Raw genomic sequence first — 23,335 nt, forward strand, 5'->3', positions numbered from 1 at the left:
TTCCTTTCTCTTTTTGTTTTGGTGTGGCGTGGAATTTTTCCTTGGTTGGGAGTTTTGTTTTGATTTGTTTTTTTTTAAAGGGGATTTTTGTGTTCTTTCTGTGTCTTAGTCTTTACCATCTCTTTTTGCACTACTGGACTGGCACAACTGGGTGGTGGGGGGTCTTTTGCCACAAACATAGTGTTGATTGATTGTACATCAGGTTTGTGTGGGTAGTCTGACCCTTTTCCAGTTAAACTGCCACAGCTCATGGAGGTTTTACAGGGATTAGATTTGTTATTTGTACGTTCTGTTCAAAGCTACGGGCTTAGTTATATTTTAACTATTTGTTAAGTATACAGGACAACCCTGAAAGGATCCAGGTTAATAATATTTACAAATATTTGTAACTGCCAATAATGACTTCATGTCTGTGTGCAGGATGTTACATGTGAGATCAGATACAAGCCAAAAACAGTAATCAGTTCCATAACAGCTTTTAATAAAGAGAAATTTGAATAAAAGTGTTTAGAAAAGTATAGAATAAAGGCAGAAAATCTTTTTTTCCTATTAACAAATGATATAAATCAGAAGATATCTTGTTTTACAGGTATAAGTTGAAATCTTCAATCCATTTTTATATAGAAAATATTGCAGTTAAAGCACAGTACTGCTGGAATATAGGTATTAACCCTTCCTCAGATTTTCTCTCTTTTATATCAAAGAGAAAAAGGAGGCACTGAAAAATTAAATGACCCCTAAAAAAAGTTTTGTTACAGTATGACTTCATGTCATAACTTTGATAAAAACACTTCGCTATTTAATAAAGAGGAATTCAAACTGCACTTTGACCAATGCCTAACTGAGTTTTATCTGATTATTCAGCTGTTACCTGTTGACTGTAAATGATGAGTAGAAGCTATGAAAGCATTTGCAAGCTGATGTTAGGTCACAGAATCATAGAATGGTCTGGGTTAGAAGGGACCTTAAAGATCATCTGGTTTCAATCCTCCTGCCATAAGAAGGGACATCTCCCACTAGAACACATACCTCAGAGCTCCATCTAACCTGGCCTTATTTTAATTCTACAGTTATTTAATTCTGTAGTTATGGTTCTATTGTGTTACTCCTCTAGCAAAAGACTAGGATTTATTTGCCTCGGAGGGAACAGTTTGAAAACACAAAGTTGAACAGAGGTTATTTTGTCCAACTGGCAGCAAGGTGAGAGGCATCCTGTTACCTCTGCAGGTGTAAGGACAGTGAAAAATAAACTCAGGATTGTTAAGTATAAAAACAAGTATTTGGGAATTCTTTCTCATTCCATGTGGCATCTGAATACAGGGAAAAAAACCACACTGCTCTGGCTGCAATAAGTTATACATAACATAATCTCTAATCAGAATCCAGAGCAGAGGAAAAAATCCTGTATACCTTTTGGAGGTGTTCTCTTTTATTTGGAGTAATAAAAATGGATTTGGGTTCAGTTGCCTCTCTCTGTCACGTGCAAAATCTGTAATTACCTCTTGTGCTTTGTGCTTTCTAGTCACCGAGATCTTAGGTCTGTGCACAGCATCTGATGGGATTTCTGACCCTACCTGTGACCTCTACACTGAGATTCATTTATCATCCTAATACAGAGAAACATTAACATGATGCATTCTCTGGTAAGTCTATCATTTCTGAGCTTATGGACTTGGAAATGTAAGAAAAAAATATTTGTGGCTGTGATAGTCATGACATGTAGAGCAGGATACAGAGAATATGACATCTGTTCAGTGAGATCATGTGTTATAGTGCAGCCCTACCTTGAAAGGTGTGTATTTAAAACCCACAGCACTGGTTGTTTATTTCGATGGTGAATTTTAGTTATGATTTATGCAATAAAGAATCCCTCCCTGAAAATGAGGCATTTTCAGAGGAAGGTGCTGTTTATAACAAAACTTTAGTAAATAATGCTTTAAGCTCTTTTCTCGTACTTTCTAGGGAGGGCAGGTCTGTGTGTAGAGGCAAAGGAGGGCATTGTGACACCCAGTCAGCCCAGTAAAGTGACAATCTTTCAAGCCACTTTGCACACTGATTTTAAAAAGGCAAATAAGCTGACAGAGGTAGCAATACATTTATAGAGTCACAGACCAGGGCACGGGTAAATCTTAAATCGTTATGAACAGCACATTTCTTAGCTTATAGAACTCAAAAATATGGTTTGATTTCGATGTTGTTGTCACTGAGGTTAGACAATCTACAGTTCCTTCCAGTCAGAAGAAAGCTCAGTCCCTGTTCAGGACCCCCTTCCTGAGGATCCGGAGCCTGGACAGGACCACATCCCAGTCCGCGTAGGCCCCTTCCAGGTGCCGGGTCACCTCCGGGCCCGAGGGGTAGCTGCGGCGCCCGTGGAGCACACGCCAGTTGTCAAACGTCACTATGTCTCCTGGAAAGAGATGGCACGAAGGTCAGCCACTGAAAGTTAGGAAATCACTGAATTAAGGCTAGAATGCCCATTTAATTTTTCTCCCTTGTGTGCCACCGTTATGATAAATCTCTCATTAAATAACCATACAGTCATAGAATCATAGAATAGATTGGGTTGGAAAAGACCTCCAAGATCGTCAAGTCCAACCCCTGATCCAACTCCAATTACTGTATCAGTCTTTCTTTTCTTGTCCCCATTTCCTCTACCACCACTTTGGTGCATTAGTCGATAGGATGAATGGCACCAAGGGGATGTAAGGTGTTTTGTTTCACTGGATCTTCCACATTATTTTACTGCATCTTCCCAAGAGTGAGAGATTCATTTCCTCATAGACATTTTAAAGACATGTCACAGCACGAGGCAGTCAGATACACTCATGAATTTACTTTCGTAACATCTCTTGAGAGACAAGGGACTATTCATATCTTTATTTTATAGCTGGGGAATGAAAGAAGAGATATATTTCCCATCTGTGGTGCTATTGATACATTAATTTCCAATACTGTATGTATATAAAATGTAGTTTTGGATGTAGCATAAAGATACACTGGACTAATCATCAGAAAGACTCTATTCTCCTGCTATTTTTATTTCTTTTTAATGTAACAATGGCAAAAGAAATCTATGAGATGAGCATAAGACTGCAGTATGAAATAAAACAGTCCATAGGAGGACTGAAATTTCCTCTCACTTCTAGTGCTAACAGTGCTCAAGTGTTTTGACAGCTGGGAAAAAACATGTGAAAAACTGTCGAGAGGAGAAGCAACTTACTGACCTGGTTCCAGCTTGTAAGTAAACTTGTGTTCTGCACTGTTTAATAAATCATTAAATTCCTTTAGAGCTGCATAAAATGGCCTCACTTTTTCAGCTGGTATGTCAAACACGGTGTCTCTTGTCGCATTATTATAATTGATGCGAACTGCTTGGCCTCTGGAATCTATGCTATGAGACAGAGGGGAGGAAAAAAGGCAAGGAAAGGGAAAAGGAAAGAGGAAGGGGAAGGGAAAGGAGAGGGGAAAGGAAAGGAAAAGGTATTCTGTTATTATTGAAACACTGTAACACGGTTAAACAACAACTGAGCTTCTAATTACTACTTCTTCTTGCAAATAAGTGGTACAACGCACAGAACAAGTCACACACTGACAAAAAAAACCACAAACAAACAAACAAAAACCCCACCAAAATCCAAAACTACAGGCCCAGTTAAACCAGTCTTTTCCCACCAGGTGGCAGGAGCAGACTTTCTTCTACCGGAATGTAATCCACAACACAACTGGGATTTTCTTTTTAGGTCTTGTTTAGGTCTACTCACTCTATAATCCTTTGTTTGCCGTGCACAGCAAAATCACAGTAGTCCACCCCAACATCAGTGTAGTTTACAGCAGTAGAGGACAGGATCTGATACGCCTCAGGATTTTGTTTCTTCATCTTGTTGCATACGTGGAATCCATCTACAACCTCACTTTCACCTCCTGCAGCCGTTTGCTTTATACAATGGAGAAACTGAACCTGGAATAAATTAACAGCTCATTTTAAAAAGTAGTTAGCTTGCATATTTAACAGCTCGTTAGTATCAGTTCCCTCATAGCTGTGGTTCTTTTTTTTTGAGTTGTTGTTGGTTTTTTTTTTCCCCTTGAAAGCCTGAGTTCCCATTTACTGCAGCTTCACAACACTCTGCCACCACTACCACAAGGGAAGAAAATTAAAGCAGCATGTTCATAAATCCATCTAATGATTGCAACCTGTAAGTCAGTGGCAAAGTGGTCTTGCTTCTTTCCTTTGAGTCCCCCTTTGTGGCAGTCAAAATGCAGTTTTAAATGCATTGCTGTCTTATGTCAAAAAGCAGGGTTAGCTTTGTCCTGCAAAAACAAAACCTGCTGTGAATTATCCACTCAGAGAGGGGAAAAGGTGGCTCTCAGAGAAGGCAACAGGCCCGGTGTCTCTCTCACAAAGTAGGATTAAGACAGTTTCATTTCACTTTGAGTGTAAGATGGAGCAGAAAGCCTAAACTGGGCTCCAGGTTGCACTGGTGTAAGCCTGAGCTGCTGGCACAAGCAGCAAAACTCCCCTAGGAAATCCTAAAACAATTTTTATGGGACAGTTCTGAAACTGATCACTATCCATTTAAACACAGCTCTTCACGTATTTGTAATAAACACGTTTAAGGAATTCAAATATTGTGTAATAGCTGGATACATAAAGAAAACTGTGCATTTGGGACGATGTTCTTAAACAATTCGATGTACTTTAATACTCTTATTTCTTACAAGCACGTTTGAATGAAAAATGTTACGTTCTTTTTCTCATGTTTCATAGTAGAGTGTGAGCTTTGGCACAGACAGGACAATGAGATAATTCACATCTGCTCTCTATTAATGAAGCGCTGTTCCATTCTTACTCTACATCAACAGTATCTAAATGATGAAAAGGTAATTCAGTGTGAAGTATTTAGAACTTACCTGTGGGGAAATCACATTGGCTTTGTCTTTAAGCACAGAAACAACAAAGTACTCCACAGCAAGAGAAGGGGAAGTTTTATAGGTGCAAACTTTTCCAGCATTATCTTTGTTTCTTTTTACCTGTTTCTCACTACTTTCCAGTTCTCTGGAATTATGTGAATTATGTAGATTACACTTTGACAAGACAGGGACTGGGTGAAAACATATTTTTTATGTTTGTCCAGTTTTAAAGAATGGCCCCTTTATTGTTCTGTTATGAAAGGGCAAACAAGCGTCTATCTTGTATCAATTCACAGAAAACAGAGTATACCATCTTAATATTTCTTCCTCTATTCCCCTCCTGAGCTGAACAGATGACTCCTAAAATGTCACAACTTGACTATAGCATTTAGACACCTAACTTTTATAATACAGTGAAAGCACTATTCAAAGTACATACAGGACTCTAAAGTTTTCTCATATGGTAATATTTTCAACACTCTGTGAATTTAATTTAATCATTATGGGACATATAAGGGACTTATTATGCTGAACTTACATCATACTGCATATATTGCATGCCCTTGTGTATATATTATATTATATGCATATAATAATACTAATAATAATTGTTATTTTTACATTGCTCTTTTACCAAAAAAAAAATTTCAGAGTCACTGAATGCTCACCATATTTCACACTGTGGTAACAAACACTTCCCTTTCCCCTTTTGTGGGCTGAAAAAGAAGTCAGTAGATTCAACTCACCCCAGGTGGATGCTGCAGAACGGGGTAATCGGTGTGAAAACTCAGTTTCCCAGTTGTATAAGCCACGTTGTTGGCATCTGCTTTGTCTTGCACTTGCCATGTTGGTCTGTATAATGAAAGGGAAAAGAGAAAACATGTTGGAACAGCATGCCAGGCAGTGCTCACTGAAACTGTGAAATCACAGTAGAAAAGAGTAATTGCATCTTTGAACGTGAAAATATTTTAAAGTTATAAAGAAATAAGGATTTAGCAGTGTCCTTTCACCCCAACAAAGGCTTATTTCAGCAGTCCTAGATAAACTTCATTGCATCAAGTGACATCTGTCCCCAGTGTTGTACCTAGAAGAATGATGGCTTTCCAGTGCTAAATATAAAGGCCAGTTGAAGACGTGAACCAAGAGGCTTCTGCCAGGAGAAATCATCATCTTAGCACTGAGGCTTCAGAAAGAAGCAAGTTGAAGTTGGTCCATTTTTTTTTTTTTACCAACCTTTCACTTTCCTCTGCCACAGGTAGCACATTATCAGTGAAATATAAAATTGATAAAGGCCATATAACTTTCCCCAAAACTCATTTTTAAGGCTTTATAATCTTAGAAAATGCAGAGTATTTTATCCTTGCAGGGGGATCTTTCCTTTAACTCAAAGACTTGCTGCTGGAGGAAAATGTCTGGATGAAAGACTTTGAAACTTCTTCCCTTTCTCTGACAGTCTCTAGCCCTTTTTTTTGGGGGGGTACATAGAATTATGAAACTCATTTTCCCTTGTGAAATATTATAGAACAAATACATTATGTTTCAGATGGTGTATGTCTAGCTTTACTTCTTAATAACAGTTTAAAAAGAAAATATGCTAGATATACAGGGTGCAAACACTTCTGTTTGTCAGTTTTGAGTGGTATTTAGTACAGAAACTATGCAAAATGCCAAAACTAAATTTCTTCACTTGCCAGAGGGAAAAGCCCCTTGAATATTTGCAAACGTGCTTAACTGCCTGGGAGAAATAGTTTTTAATTATTTGGTACAGCAAATATTCATCACTACATGACCTCACTACTGAAGTATGATAATTTCAACCACACTTTCACAGCCCCCAGTTTGACAGCCAAAAACCAGCCCCTTATATCATCCTTGCCCTTAGTGTTGAAGGCAGCTAGGTTTGCTCCATCTTTGCTACAGCCTATAAAAATTAAACACATTTCAATTTTCTCATTAAAAATTGCTCAAGTTACTGGCTTGAAGTTGGAGATGCTGATAGGGAGCTCAGCACTGAATGTGAAAAAAATCAACTTCACTTTGTCTAAGTCTCTACTGAGCTGAAGTTTCTACTCATCCATGAGGAGAGCACGAAAGAAGTAAGGGAAGAATATGCAGGTAATACCAGAGGACTCTTGGCCCTCAGGGAGAGCAAAGCTGGGTGGAATGGTTTGTGGTTTAGTAATTAGGGTCAGATTTCAAAGCCCGTTGCTCAGGCTGTTTGACAGAGCAGGAAAATTGGCACCAAGCAGATATAACAACCTTTTGCATTAAGTAGCAACACGGGCTCAGTATCTCTGAGCAGAAAAACAGGCTGTTACATCCTTAGTCCTGCAAAACTGCTGAGCTGGGAACTGAAGCCACATCTGAATCACCTGGTCTTGCACTTCATTAAAAGTCTCTGTCTCATTCAATTGAGAATTGGGAGCCATGTGCTGGTGCTCCTAAGGAAGGACTTCACACCAAGCACTGGACAAGGCTTCAGAACAGGGGAGGAGCTTCAGGGCATGAGAAGTTGGAGAAATTAATTGTGCTATGACTGGAGTTAATGGAGTTGGGCCTCCCTAAGGGAAAGAAAAAGGTTAATTTAAAAGCGTGGAAACCCTTGATGTTGTTACGTGGCTTACAGAGAATGTTTCCACTTTTTACGGTAATGACATTTCAGGGAGCTCGCACCAAGCACACATCTAGACAAGAAAAAAGGCTTTTCTTTTTTTTTTTTTTTCCATGAGCCAGAATTATATTCATTTCTGTTACATTTTAGTTTAAAATTCATGGCCCTGAGGTAATGTTTTATTTGGCAAGCTTGCCAATTCCAGGTTTATCCTTTTATTTATAATATTTGGTAGGCCTTGTATTTGGCTGCCAGTGAAATAGCAAGCAAATTACCCAAAGTTGTTGTTTTATTGCGGTTGTAAAAACCACCCTAGAACTGGATGCCAATAAGAAATTAAATTCTGTTCCAGAGCTGAAAATTATTACAAATATTAGCTAATAACACTGCTTCTTTACTCAGCTAGATGGAGGTCACTGACTCAGCTCAGCAAGACGTGAGCTGCCATCATCATTTGTCTACTCACCTACCTAGTAGGTGCTTGAGGAGGTAGAGGTTCAGTTTACCCTCTCTTGGCATCAAAAGGATGATTCCCAAGTTCCTGCTTGCCCTCCTGCAGCTGAGCTCTGCTTGTTGGGATTGGTTATGGCTTTTCAGAGCAGACCTGCTGAAAGCAGGGAAGGGGGTACTCTGCCCATCTTCTTGGTGATGTGAGACACAACAGCATCATCTAAGCCTTACCTATTTCCATGACTCAAAATCAGACTAAGAAAATAAGTCTCAGTACAGATAACTTCCTCTTTTCAGAAGGGGAGTGGATTAGGGATTTTTGGTTTTGTTCCATGGTATAGATAAGTAAGTTTCTCTTTTTGTTATCTTGTATTTGACATCTGTTTTCAGGCGCCTTTCCTTCTCTCAGCAGTTAATGTTATTGCTGCTCTTCTTCACATCTTTCTGCCCTGCCTGTGACAACAGACTTTCTAATATACAGAGAAAAAAACCTCATACACCTTGCTTTAATAACTTAGCTCACAAAATAAATCCAGCAAGCTTAAATGAAGAACATTAGAGGTGATTACAAATCTTGCGAGGCAAAGACATTAAAAAACAAACTCACCCGTAAAAAGTGAGGCGCAGGAACCCAATCCTGTGGCCAAGTTTAATCAGTTCTCCCTGCCTTGGGGCAGCTCCTGTCAGCAGAACGATTCCTACTTTCTTTAGGGTGCACAGCCACTTGTATGCACTTTCATCACTGTGCATGATTTCTTCGAAAGGTATTTTGGGAAGCTGAAGGTCTGAGCCCCAGTATTGGCGTTCTGAAAGGGAAGAAGTAGAGAAACAAGTGCTCAGCTGTTCTAGCATCAAAACTCAGGACATGCTGTTACAGCAAAGATATGATTGTTTTTCCTTGCTTTTATACATTCAGTCTGAAACAGCTAATTCTTAGGAGAGTGCACTATAAAGCAGGAAAAAAATTATCTATTTCATAGAATAATTGCTTTGTTTAAATCACAGCCACCTTACTTGGCATTTTAGCTAACATTCAGTTAACCTGCCCAATCATCAATCACAGAGATTACACACTATAAATGAGACCATAAACATTTGAGAAATGCAGATGGCATCCTTTATAAAACACCTATGCCTTTCTTTATGCCAACATCTCTTCAGCATTGGACAGGACCAATGAAAATGATTGCAGATTCCAAGGAGCTTTCAAATGAGAGCTCTGGGGAATTTCACCTGGTGACAGAGGGACATAATACACTTCAAACAAATGTGAAGGCCAGGTTTGGGGGCTCTTTTTTATCTCTTTCTAGATATAGGTAGCAAATACAAAATACAATTTGCTCATAAAAAATTGAACACTACACAATTACAGCATTTTTCAACCACTAGTGCTCCTTTTTCCTTTGGCTACTGCTAGTCAGAGACAGTCCAAGAAACTATTCACATAGACCATCTTCTGTACTCTACCTGGGCTTCAAAAACCTGAAGTATGATTGACAAGCTGTTGAATTTTTAATGTTCAAAAAATGAAAAATGTGCAATCCTTGAGGAATGATATAATCTTACCTCACTGCTCCACCCTGTTAAATTCAATATACATACTTTTACACACTTGAAAGGTGGTGAAAAGATAAAATATGAATGTTTTCTCTTTTCTCTATTAAAAGTTATGAAATTGAAATAGCTCTAGGTATGCTGTGTGAACTGCCACAAACACTCTTTGAAGGACAAATTTAAGCTTCACTGTCAGTGCAGGTAAACAGCCACGTGAAAACTAAGATTCCTCTTTTCCATCTTAGTTTTCTCGCTATCTTGCTAATAAATATTTTCTTTATCTTCCTGAAATGAGTAGAATTTCAAGGAATATACCTAGAGATTTTTCCTCACTTTGAAAAATATATATATATGCACCTGGAATTTAACTGCAGCTCCAGTAGTCCCAGGGTACATGGACTGTCCTCTTGTTCAAGTTCCCAATGCCTATACTGCTCTTGCTAGCAGTTCCACCTAATATGGGATGGCCCTTACAGTACCACTATGATGTGGAAATTGTAAAATTTCCAGGAAACTGAGCTCTTCTCTGATACTCCCCAACCAGGTACTAAAACTGAGCAGCTTCTTTTTTTTTTTTTTTTTTTTTTTTAATGTGTGACTAGGTTGCATTTAAGAAAACCCCACCAAACAAACAAACAAAAAAACCCCCTTCAAAACACCAACAAAACAAACAAAGCTAGAGAGACATAAATACAGTTCAATCCTGCCATAAACCATCCTTCAAATTTTCAGTTTTCTCATGTAAATTCCTTCCAGTGACAAGTGCAGCCAGCATCCTCAGCAGCTTTTGGGTTTGTTTGTCTTTTTAAAGGTGCAGGCTGGTACACAAATGCTTTTAAATCCCATTTCATGTTTCAGAGAAGAGAGGCTACAAGTTCCCAAGGTCTGCACTAAAAATAAGCAGCATTTATTAAGATTTCCTTCTCCTCAGCTCCAGGTGAAAGTGTTGTATTCTGTCTAATACTTACAGTTTGACAAATTATAAGGTCCATAATTATTTGGACCAGCATTTCCTGGTGGTAATTGCTTCCACTCATGCTCTTCATTATTTTATCCAGTCAGCACAGGAGGATTTTTCCTACTGCACAAGTGCAGTTAATAAAGTTTATATTGTACTACAGTAGAAATATTACAACACACTCTCTGAAAGCTGAGGAGGCAAGAAAGAGAGGAATGAACCATCAGCGTTTGGGCAGCCTTAGGTCTCACTTGCACAACGCAGCAGCACAGTGGCCAAATCAAAAATCTTGATGTTTACAAACGTAGCTGAACAACTCAATAAGGCACAAAAACAAAGGCCTCGTGGAATTACTTTTTGGTTTTATCATGACTGCTAAACCCCCAGATTTTCAAACTGGGAAAGAATTAAATACTTCTGAAGGAATTAAGGCCTCTTTCAAATTCAGAACAATAATTGGGGGGGTGGGGTGGAGGGAGGAAAGGAGAAAAAAAAGAATTCTATTTCTTGATCATACCAGGTCAGCCACAGTAAATCATCTACATTAGAATCTACACAAAATCAGAAGATGTCCTTGGCCCAGTCCCTGCTGATGGATGTGCATGCATCAGCAAGCACCTGGAATTATCCAGCATTTACTATGCAGCCTGAGACAGTGCTGATCAAAACCTTTTTATGCTGGAGTCATATAGGAAAGAAAGTCTAGACATCACAGATCAACTTATTTCATCTAAAATTATTTTGTCTACAGCTTGTGTTTTAATGTTTGTTGAAAGCTAAGTGCATTTTGCTGTATTGTTACATGTATGTCAGCCTAACTTGTGGCATTAAGCTCTTCTTGATTATTACTGCAGGATAAATTCAAATGACCAAACTCTTATAGTAAAAATGTTACATTTAATTTCGTCCTCTTAAAATTATTATCTCTCAGAACCTAGCAGAGAAACTGAAAGCATCACTGATGCTGTTAACATCCTGATTTAAAATTCAGTGGGAGTTGGATATATATCCAAAATCATATTATCACATTTTAAAGGGCAATCATCATCTGAAGGCTTTAAACTTATGCTAAAACCTTAACCTAACCTGGGGTTAAAAATAGTAAGTATCACTAGGTGCACTACCTCTGCACAGTCTTTTCTTCTACCCAGAAGGAAAATATCGTGATATTACCTAATTTTTTTTTCTCCTCACATCCTGCTGTTGGGATGCCAGCATCTTGGAAAATGAGCCTCAGCAAATGCAATGCAGTGAGAGACTGGATACTGGCATACTCAGTGTCTCTCACAACCCTCCCCTACACACAGCATCTGAGTCACAGTGCTGCTAAAACATTCCCGTGACATTTGCTGGGGAGAACAAAAGTAAACAGGAAGGAAAAGGAGAGTATCTTTGAGACACCATGGCTGGAGAAGTAGAATATGGCTCTTCTGCTGTTCTTTTGGGAGTATTTTGTAAGCTGGACTGGAGTGAGCCTTGATATACACAAATAGCAGATTTTGCAGATTGCATGATAGGACCTGGCAATGTTTTAAAGGGAGAACCTTGACATGTTGCCACACAGTCACTTCATCGTGCACTGAAAATCTGACCTACTCTTCCTTTTGGGTTTAATACAACTCCTGGCATCTAGGGTTTTTGAATCAGAAACTATGATGGAAAAACATTAAAAAAAAAAAAGAAAAAGAAAAAAGAAAAAAGCAACATTAAAAGCAAGTAATCACTTGCAAAAGAAAACAGAAAAATAATAGCCACTGCTGTGATAATGTCAGCAGTGAGGGTTAACCTTTAACTACAGCAGTCTGGTGGGTTTGGGTTTCTATTTGTTGAAGCAGCATGCAGGGCTGGCATTCCATATCATTGTCTGTAACACTACACTGCTGGGATATGATTAGTTACTTAAGGGCATGTAATTTGCAGTGTGTAACTGCACTGACCACAAGGAAGAGAGTTCTAAACTTACCCCCAGTACACAATGAGAAACAGATCTCAGCCAGCCAGCAAGTAAACTTACAGGCTGCAGCCTTTTTTTGCAACTGAAGCCTGGGAAAGCTGGGAGAAGCTGTCCATCATAATGAGCCAAGACTTTTTTGAGAATATGAGGAAGAGCAGAATTACACCACTAAAAAAAACCCAGTTAATCAGTGTAATTTTTATAAACATATTTCTTCAGATCTACCACGTGAAACAGAATTTGAAAAGGCATTGCCCAAAAAATAAAGCAGATCTTTGGTGTAGATTTTTTTACCTGGTTGGCTCCACTGAAGAAGAGCAGTGGCAGAGGGGAGAACTGGCTTCCAAAATGTGCATTGTATTTAGAACCCAAGAGTAAAGCACTGTGCAAATGAGTGAATGCACATGAAGGCAAATCACAGCCAGTTAGACTTCATAAGGAGTGAAAAAAGTAGCATTACATCTGAAATACTGAAATCTCAGCTACTGAAATCTCAGCTATTGATATCTTTGCTAACAAATATAACCAGAGATCTAGATTATTTTGCCTGGGTACTAACTAAAGCAATGTTCAATTTACATTGATCCCTCAGAGGCTACAAGACATCCTGCTAGCTTCCACAGCATCTTCATTTTTACAAATGAAAATTCAACTCCCTGAGAAATCAAGCCTAGTTTCCCTGTAAGGGGTTTGCATCTTCATCATATTCCATCTGGAAACATGCCCAACCTTCCAAAATAGTAAACACAGCAGTTTATTGTTGCCAAAACTAAATTAGACATAAACTTTTATATTTCCGGGGAAAAAAAGTTCCATTTTGAACTGTGAAGAGTCTGTTATAGGATCCACTAAAATTTATGGAAATATTACCCATCAGTTAAGCTTTAAACCAGATATAAAAGGCTGGCTTTTGTTTAGGACAACGGGTGCTAAGGAATATTTGACCTGCAGAAACTGAGAAGCATAACTGGCCTCTTCATCTGTCCCTAAAATGCCAAACAAAGCTCATATGAAGGACAAATCTAGGGCCACATATTTTCCCATTTCTCATCTTTCAGGGAAAAAAAACCACAACACAAACCAACTCACAAAACACCTCCCAAAAAAAAAGGGTCATAAACCAACTGTGGATTTGCCCTTGCTAAGCTCTGAGGAAACTGATACCTGGACCTGAGTTTCACACCATCAGCCAACCTCTAGTTTCTTTTTTCTAAAGTGGTATCCTATTTTAACAGATACTGTCCTAACCCTGAATACAGATGCACAGCTTTCTGCAGCAGCAGATCTCACAGGAACACTGCTAAGAGCAACAGCAGAAATCCTGCAAGTTTTCACACCTTTAATTCTCACAGTCTGAAAGGCTGTCAAGGAAATGATGATGTGCATCACGCCAGTCCCAGTGGGTTTATAGTTATTCACTCAAAAGGGTGAGTGATTTAGAGTGGGTAAATGTTACAGACAGTTGCACGAAATGCTTTGTGACCAAAAGACTGCCAACTACTGCAACACGTACGGGATGCAAAGCAAACACAACCTGAACTTCAGCACTACACACTGATACACGGTTACTTTTTAACAAGGCAGCCAAGGAAAGGGGGAAAAAATGTCAGTTGTTAAGTCTCTTGCAATTCTAAATAATCTTTCTTTTTGGAAAAATTTAGAAAAAAATTAAATAGTTTAAACAGCACACACTTGCATTGTCACACAGGCCACTGTCGGTCCACAGGGCTCATTTGGGAGACCTGCTAAGCCTGTCTTGGAAAGAAAAGGCTTTTAGGAAAGCAAATGCAGCCCAAACAGTCATACTTCTCTCAGGTGCAGAGGTTAGGAAAGATAACCACGGGTCCCTGTTGTGCACGTACAGCCTGGCACTGGGCACTGAGGGTGGCTGCCACTGCTCCAGCTGGGTAGACCTGGTCCTCACACAGGCACCTCTAGCCAGGCCTGTCTTGCACTGGATACAAGCACAACAGACAAGGATTTAATTCCTACCTGGTAAAAATAAATCTGCTTGCATTTCTGCTCTGGCTTCTTCGGAGAAGCATCGTTTTTTCAGCCACTCAGCTTCATATTCGCTCGCGTGTTCATCGGACCACGTGATGGAGATCTTTCAACACAAAAAAAAAGGAGAAAAGAAAATTAGAAAACATCACCTAGAACAACAAAAAACCCTCTTAAAAATTGCAGAAATTTTAATATTTAGATCAGTAATATTACAGTGAAGCATTCCCTGGAATGTGACAGCAAACAACTAATGAAAATGTAACCTGAACATCATCCAAATTCTGACACCTTTTATCAATGCTCATTTTCACATGAATCCATGACCTAATTTGCTGTTTTGTGTGGACTGCTTTCACTGTGCTTAAGAGGAAGAAGGCAAAAGGAGAAGCTGGCACATATCTCTGGGGAGAGCACTTCACCACAACTCAGAAGAGTGAAAATATCTTGCAAAACAGACAGCTTGTGAGAAAAGAAAAAGGAGAAGACAGACAGGCAAAAAAAAATGCAAGGAGAGAAAACTCTCGCCTACTTCTGAAAAATCTTTCCTCTTTCAAATAAATTTTTTAAAAGTGTTGTTCTTCCTAATTCCTGAAAAGAAAAACATGGAAAGGAAGGGTATGGCTTTACTTGCCATGAGCTGAAAGAGCTCAGCCCAGCACAGATCCTCAGCTGAATTCTCAGGGCTGTTGAGTAGGTATCAATTCCCATTCCACATAATTCTGCTCCTTTCACATGATGGTAAATCACCACTATCAGTTTAGGATTAGTGCTGTGCTTTCGCCTGTCCTTGAGGGGAACAGACAATCTCTAATTTTCCTAATCGAATAATGAATTTACATTGTGTTAATTCTGGTAACAAAAAATGACCTTGGGAGCCCAGAATTCCTCACCAGAGATCCTTATCCTGTGGCTGAGACCCACCTGGGCATGGTTTAGCCTCTGCAAACTGCCCCGCTGCCCCAGGGTTGACTGCTGCATATTCAACACATTTAAAACATCTTTAAGTGTAAAATGAAGGAAATGAGCTTGCCAAAGAAGCCAGATACTTCTTTTAATAAAAGATATAAAATCTAAATTATATATTGGGGTTTTATATGACAGGAAATATTAAAAATCACAGAAAGGGCAATTCCTGTCTTCTCTTGCTCAATAACCTCCCCTTGTTCAGAAACAAATGTTAATGCAGATAGGTAGATGCAGACACCAGGCCAGTTTTGACTATTAGATTCAACTTCAGTTTGAGTGCTTCTCCTAAGATGAACACTTTTTCACATTGGAAATTAGCTAAAAAACTAGTATTTTTGCTATGGATTAAGTCATTGTCACTTTGCCATTTGTTTTTCTAATTTTCAAGTCATTTGCTTAAAGAACGGAGAGGGGAAAAAAGGGGTAATTAAACGTGCGGGAAATGTCAGAACTTTCTTTTCAGCATCTGGTGACGAAGAAGCATATGGCAGAATTTTCAGAAGCATTACCATATCATAAAAGCTGAAGCCTGGGTTTTTGCAGCCTCTGTAAAGTGACGTCTCATAAGGAGGGTGGGGCGATCCGAGTTCCCGAAGTTGCGTTTTTTTTTTTTTCCTAAAAGCTTTGCAAATTACCCTGCGAGGTTTGCAGATGAGCAAACCGTGATTAGAGTATAAATTGGATTAACAAGTTAATTAGACAAGTTTCACGAGAAGGTGAGTGACGGTTCGCTTCAAAATACCTTTTTCCCATCAGCCAGAGCAACCTCCCTGGCGGCGATGTTCACGTCCAGGTCCTCCAGGGGCATCCTGCGCGCCCCGGCGGAGCGCAGGAAGCACAGGGGACACTGGCAATTGTCCCTCAGCCACACGCAGGGGTAGCGGCTCTCGCTTCCATCCTCCCATTCCACGCGGACGAAATGGCCCAAAGCTCCCACCTTCCGTATTGCCGGGCTCATGCCGAGCTGCTGGGCGGTGTGGGAGCCCCGGCACGGCGCCCCGAGGGCAGCGGAGAGCAGGATCCAGCCCTCCCTCCGCCTGCAGGGACTTTGGCCCTCAGCAGGGCGTTCCACGCCGCCCTCCGCAGTCTGGGCTCGTTACCAAACAGGTTATTCTCCTTTCGAGAGGAGTCCGTGCAGCAGTGAGGGGGGTGGAAAACGCTGAGGAGATGTTTTAATCTGCGAAACAGCCAGCAGCTGGTGGGAAAGCTCCGGGTGATGTCAGAAAAACAAACCGCAGTTTAGGGCTTGACTCGCGTCGGAGCTCTGAGACCTGGGGGAGGAAGTTAACAAAGCGTGGGAGAGAGGGATATTGCTGAGAACTGGACACCAGGAATGCAGAATTTATATAGGCTTGATGGACGTTTTGCAGAAAACAGAGATAAAGAGAAAAACTAGCAAAGACAACACAGCAATTCAGTTGTACTGAAACTTTCCCTATCTGGGAAAAAAAGATAATAAGAAGACTGGAAATGTGGATTAATTACCATGAGAGGTGAGAAATCACTAACAAATACAAGACAGAATACTAATTAATAAGAGAACTGCGTAACTTGTAGCCAATCCACACTTATTCCTCTGTTTGCTAAAACCATAGTTGAAAGTATAAATAGTTAAAAGTTTTGATAATTGGTGTACATGCTAGGTGGGGCAATCCCCCATGTGCTGAACCCCCATTCAGTGCTGAATAAAGTAAGATTAACTTTCTAACCTAACAAACTGGTTGGAGAGCTTATTTCCCAGTGTTTGGCGACAGTTCTTTAATGAAATCATCAGAGGGAGAACGCCATTGCAGAGTTCCTAAAACACCACGAAGAGCAGCTCCTTACTGAAGGAGTCAGGACAGCAAAAGGACAATATTAAGACAATTCTCCTCTGCCTTCCTACTTCCCTAGACCTTCAGGGACATTCATCATCTGCTGCTTATTTTATAAGGTACTCAGAACCCTCTATTCAAAAATCCTTTCAGTGTCATCCATCACCTTGGCTGTCTTTTGTTTCTGTGATCTGTTTAACACCCATCACACAAACAGTTTCTATAAAAAAGACACCTTGAAACGAGCTCCACAAACCAAAAAGTAGGAGCTACTACCAACCACGTTCAAAAGGTGAAGCTTTAAAGTACACACACCATACTGTATGCAGAAAGATGCATTCTGCATACTGTACTGCAGAAAGATGATGCCTCCAAACCTTAAAAACATGAAAGTTCTGGTCTAATGTTCTTCTTATTCAGAAAAAATCTGGGGGAGGACCCCCTGAATCAGTAAGTCATTATATACATATTTTAATAGACTTTACCAACTTCAAATATTGCATATTTATTCAGTATCTTTTCCTTTTCTTTTTGTTCTTAAGCTCACAGGGCAAAATATTGATGCTGCACCAGGACCAAAGTCTCCCCATCTGTCTTTGTGCATGGAAAACTTCCTGGGCTTCAGTGTTTTGATTCACAAAGGCCTTCTGGAGTTAATTTTTTCCTTTGCTACAATTTTGAATTAGGTTACACAGGGCCCTTGGGCCTCCTTTTGTTTTTATTTCACATGATTGAGTATAGCAAAGCAGAATACTGATTCTTTTTCTTTCTCCTGTTTGTGTACAATGGTCCCATTGCAACAAAGTAATTGCCAACCTTCACTTGCAGTGCAGCCAAGCTGGTTTTGTGCACACAGACCCAAACACCTTTTATCCAAAAATGGGTTCATATCCGGACTGAATGTATTCTTTTTTACACAAATATGTCCAGAATATACGCATGTAAATGCATATGTGCATATTTCCACCATAATTCTAAATTCTAACTTCCAATTCTAAAGCACTGAGACGTACTGCAATTATCCCGACTGTATAAATATTTACACTGCAAGACAGCTGCAGTGTCCTCCTGAGATTTCTTGAACAAAAGTTTTATTACATATGATGGCAAAGCTGTGTTACTTTTTAGAGGTTATAAACAAAAACAAAAACCCAAACAAAATCACAAAACCACAAACAAACAAACAAAAAGGGACGACCATTTCAACGTGCCATAACATTTTGCTACATCTGTACTGGTTTCAAGATAGTTCTGTGTTCGAGGTAGTGGGTTACCTGATGGTAATTGGTCACAGTGCCTGGACAAAGCTGAATTATCCAGTACAAAGCATGGCACTCACATCCACTTGATTTTATTAACACTAGAAAGCACCTGAGCAACAGAAATGGTCGGATCAATTTATTCCACCTGTTTTTCAGCATATCCAAGCACTCTTTCCACAACCAACCACCCAGTTCCCCTGGGGATACAGATGCTTTTATCTGTGTACTAAATACCTGTAGGTACTCCTGCTTAAGACAAGACCGTGAGAATCAGGATTTGTTTCAGAAGTTTAAGGCCATCAGGAAGCTCCTCTGGCTTACTGGGGGCTGGGGAAGTCCAGATATTTGAGTATACATATTAAACCCACCTAAGTGTTTAATTTCAAAGTTACTCCATAATGTGGTTCATGCAATCATGACATTCATCTATCCAGTAGTCCACATAGTGGTTTCATACATAAATTTCTTATCTTCATTAAGTGGCTCACCAAATATTTTTAGTATTATTCACATGCTTAGGTTTTAACCTAAGCAAAGGCTCTTCTTTAACTTCAGCATGGCGGTTATAACTAACTGGATTTTGTATATGAACTTATTATAAATATTTTTCTTCAAAATGTCAAAACAAGGGATAAGAAAAAAACATTAAGCCTTTACTTTTTTAACGTCTCTCAGGGAACAATTCACCAATAAGTTTAAAGCCCTATGAGAAGCTTGCCAGATTTAAAGGGCTTTCAGAAATCTATTTTACCATTCAATTAAGAAATCTGAACTCACTTCCAAGACAGTCCTCATGCACTAGTGCTAATAGAAAACCACATTGGAAATTTTTTTTTTATGGCAATAAACTGAGGTGAGTTTATTGTCTCCTTATCACAAATGTTACTTAATTGGTATTTGTTCACCGAGTAATAGGTAACTCAGTCACACAAAATGCATGTCAAGCAAAATCTCTTCTCTACATCTGTGACAGTGAGTTTTGTAATGCTTTGTTAACAAAAAAACCAGATGCAACCAATCCTGATGGGCAAAATTTCCATATTAAAAAACAAACAAAAAACCCAAACCAAACAAAACAAAAAACACACACCAAACTTCTGAGGGAGTTACTGAGGTGAGATGCACGTAATTTAAGTTACAACTAGAAAAGCTGTAAGCCAAATGTAAATTGCCACCATTGCTTGGATGAACAGCTGGGTTCAACTCACGTAACCTCAGAGATGTGCAATCATGACTTACACCCAAACATCACAAGGAGTCCCAGCATTTCTAAATAACAGGTACATCTGGATCACAATTCAGACAACCTTTGGTTAGTCACAAAGAATTCTTTTGAAATATTTTCAGTCCTAAGAGCCAGAATCTGAAAGAGCCACTGCATCTCGCAGACAGTGAGGGGAGGATCTCCTTCACAGGCTGCAGCAGGAGCCTTCAGTCCCTCTGAGATAGGAAATGATTCCACTGGACATTTTGCAATACTAATAAAAATCATTACATGTGGCTTTTTAAATATGCAAATCTACTTGGTCCACTTTTACCCTGCCCCAAGACATACTCGAGTTTTTCATTTATGTCTGTTTATTGAAGTCTGTGAACTTGTAACTGCATAACACCACTGTTAATTAGGAGGGAATTGGGCCCTCCAGCTCCAAATATTATTCCATTTGCTGGCTATGCAAGAGGAAGTGTGAAACTGTTACAGCAAAAAGATTTGCCTTGTGGTGAAATCAAGCATTTACTATTTAAATACACTGTAGTGTTTGCACTAGACTTCTGTTTCTGTCTACACTTCAAGTTACTCCCCTATCAACAGCAATCCTGTAACAAATAAAGAGACTGTTGTTTTCCTTGAATTAGTCATATCATAGTGTCACTGTTAAAATGAAAGCCCAGTTAACAGAGATTAAAAATATCTGCTAAGTTATGTCCTCCAGATGTTTTTCTTCTTAGATACACAAACTGAATAGACCTACAAGACTACTTTTTTTTTTCCCCCAGACACAGCCCCAGAGCAGAAGCTTCTCCGTTCAGGAGGATTTTTTCCACAGTGGGGTAGTAGCAGTATCCTGGGTCAAGTTCTGCACAGAGGCCACCCAAACATGTCTTCACTGGGCTACTTCAGTATGGCATTTCACAACCACCAGGCACTTGTCACTACTTCTACTGCTGTTTTTACAAAAACAATGTTAAGGCAATACTAAATGCTAGAAAAATACAACTATGTGTCTCGAAAAACCTGGAGCCCAAGACAGCTGAACTGCTGGTAAAGAAAACCAAACCCAAATGCCTGGTCCTGATAGCATCAGACCACTGCAGAAAACTCATCTCCCATTCTAGAAGGCTATTAAAGGTGCTCATGGAATCAATCACACTACATGGATCTCCTTATCACATACAGTACACTTTCTAAACTTGACCGTCTTAGAAGTTTGGCTTGTTTGGTTGTTTTTAGTTGGTGGTTTTGATTTGGGTTTTTTTGTTTTGGTTTGTTTTTTTGTTTTGTTTGTTTGTTTTTGGGGTTTTTTGGGTTTTTTTGGGGGGGTGTTTTGTTGTTGTTGTTAGGTTTTTTTCCAATTTTACATAAAAGCCGGATGGTAATTGCAGATTAATTGAGACTAAATTATCAGTAAGAGTTCCAGGATTTTTTCTTCCCTTCCCTCCTTGATGTTTTCAGTCAGACGTGCTTCCCTGTGCTGCTATTTTACACTTGAAATTGCATTCTGCACAGGCAGAACTCACTGATCCACCCAAAGTCAGCATTCTCATAACCACAAAGTGAAGAGCAACTGAGAAGGCAAAGCAAATTCTCTGCATTTCTTGTCTCTGAACTGCTGTTGTCTGTATGAACCCAGAAGACAAGATATGTAACTCTGCTTTCAGCTATCAGATCTTAGATCTGCAAAGTTTAAAACAAATACAGCCAATAGCTCCTGTAAGTCCCAGCATCTCATGTAAGCATCGTCCCAGGCTCACGGATTTTCTGTCGACATTGCCCCCAGCAACATGTCAAGGGTCAGCCTGAATACAGACAGGCAATTATGATTTAAGGTGAACCCCATTACCTGGAGGCTACGCTTTCAGTCTTCCCCAGCTTTCCAGCATCACCAAAGCTCACTACTTTCTCTCTCAAAAATCTGTCCCCACCCCTCCCCTTCAGTTTCTTCAAACCTAACCCCACTAAACATCACCCAGATCCCCCTTTTTGCTGACCTCAGCAGTGTGTTTATTAGCTTTACCTGCACAGCTACTTAAAATTTAATTCTGATTAAGACAGCTGAGATACTTTGGCTAACATACATTCTCCTCACCCAACGTTAAGACGCAGCAGAGAAATGAGCCGGTATGATTTTCCATCATAACTAAGCTTCAACTATGCCTGCAAAGCACCCAGAAAAGTCCCGGTGCCTCAGTGTAACCAGTAAAGGGAAAACCTCAACATGAATGTTTCCCGAGTCACATTTCTCGCAGACAGTAAAGCATTCACACAGATGAAAAGCTGGCTAGGTGGATGGAAGCAGTTACATGCAGAAGTGAAAATACTCAAATGACTGCTTAGATACATTTTGGCAGTTAAAAAGGGGCACAGACCGAGTCTGTGACTTATAGGAAATGAAGTATTTTTGTTGGTAGTTATCATTCAACATCTTCAATAAAAAACAATCTTCACATACCAAGGCAGTGCTGCAATGCATGGAGTTAGATGCATTACTTTTAAGGAAGGAGTGATAGGAACTATTTGCTTTCAAATAAGGTCCCAAATCCATTTTTTTCAGCTTTCATATTCTTGTTCTTTTCCCATTTTCACTATGGAATACATGTATTTTTGGTTGTTTTGGGTTTTTTTAATTACTTTTTAAAATCACTAATATATACCTCCTCACACACACTGAAATACATTATTTGAAACCAGGAGCTTGAAAATTCTAAATTATTTTCAAAGTTTGACAGACTGGATGTCTGGCAGATAATTAGGGTCCTTTCATATATACTGTTTACAAATGGCTTTATTTATTTATTCCAGTTTAGTTACTCTTCATTATCTTAATTTAAAGATTATAATTATTTACCTGCAGACCTTTTACACGGAGTACATAGCTTATTCCTTGGGTCAAACTAGTCTGCAAGAAGTAGCTCCTAGAAAAGAGCAGTGTGAACATTTTGCCTATGCTGAATGTAGATTATTGCTTGAGAATCCACATTTCCCTTCCTGACTCTTATGCTGTTGATTTTGCAACATATGACCTTAACACTAAGTTTCTCAATTATTTTTGTTTCTTTGTTTTCTTTTAGAACCAGTGCACACCCTATTAAGTGCATACTGGCTGAAAGAATTGTTTACATTTTTTGTTTGTTTTAATAATTAAATTGAGAATCAAATGGATCGATTTGTTTAAAGTGCGGAGAGACAAATCAAGTTGTGTCTAAATAACACAATTACAGGTTTTCAATGAATGAAATCTGTTATTAAAGTAAAGCATGTATCTAAGCATACATATAAATCTTGACCTGGCTGTTAAGAAAAAAAGAACCAGAAGTAATTTTCTTTGGACCTTAGGGAAAAAAAAGCTGTACATACACCAAGAATAGAGATTGTTTTTTTTTCCCCAAGCCAAAAGGGGAACCTACTGAAGTATTATAAGCTTAATAAGGGTGTGAGAATTAAAATACTGCTAAGTCTCATTCAGTAACAGGAGCACTCCAAGGTGTTTGCAAGGCTGGGTCTCTACTTTTATAAACAGCGTTACACAATGCACAAGTGGAAAAGTGCCCTATCCAAGTGGAAATATAAACCAAATGGCCTTCGTGGTAACATAATTCAGTAAAATCTGAATCATTAATGTTGTGCTTGTATTT

The 23,335-nt window shown here is 39.2% G+C and overlaps 1 protein-coding gene across 1 annotated transcript; it reads right to left on the reverse strand.

Annotated features, from left to right (window-relative positions):
- Nucleotides 1-460: 460 nt before the first annotated feature.
- On the reverse strand, nucleotides 461-16,445 carry BBOX1 (gamma-butyrobetaine hydroxylase 1). Its single transcript, XM_050335229.1, has 7 exons — nucleotides 16,148-16,445; nucleotides 14,428-14,542; nucleotides 8,577-8,775; nucleotides 5,655-5,760; nucleotides 3,762-3,958; nucleotides 3,225-3,391; nucleotides 461-2,407 (listed from the first exon to the last, which is right to left on the reverse strand). The coding sequence occupies exons 1-7, from the start codon at nucleotides 16,361-16,363 to the stop codon at nucleotides 2,247-2,249; spliced, it is 1,161 nt and encodes a 386-aa protein (XP_050191186.1). The 5' UTR covers nucleotides 16,364-16,445; the 3' UTR covers nucleotides 461-2,246.
- Nucleotides 16,446-23,335: the final 6,890 nt, after the last annotated feature.

Source organism: Myiozetetes cayanensis, unplaced genomic scaffold (assembly GCF_022539395.1).
Source record: "Myiozetetes cayanensis isolate MyiCay16 unplaced genomic scaffold, myiCay2020 scf6-25, whole genome shotgun sequence".
In the NCBI taxonomy this organism is placed as follows: Eukaryota; Metazoa; Chordata; class Aves; order Passeriformes; family Tyrannidae; genus Myiozetetes; species Myiozetetes cayanensis.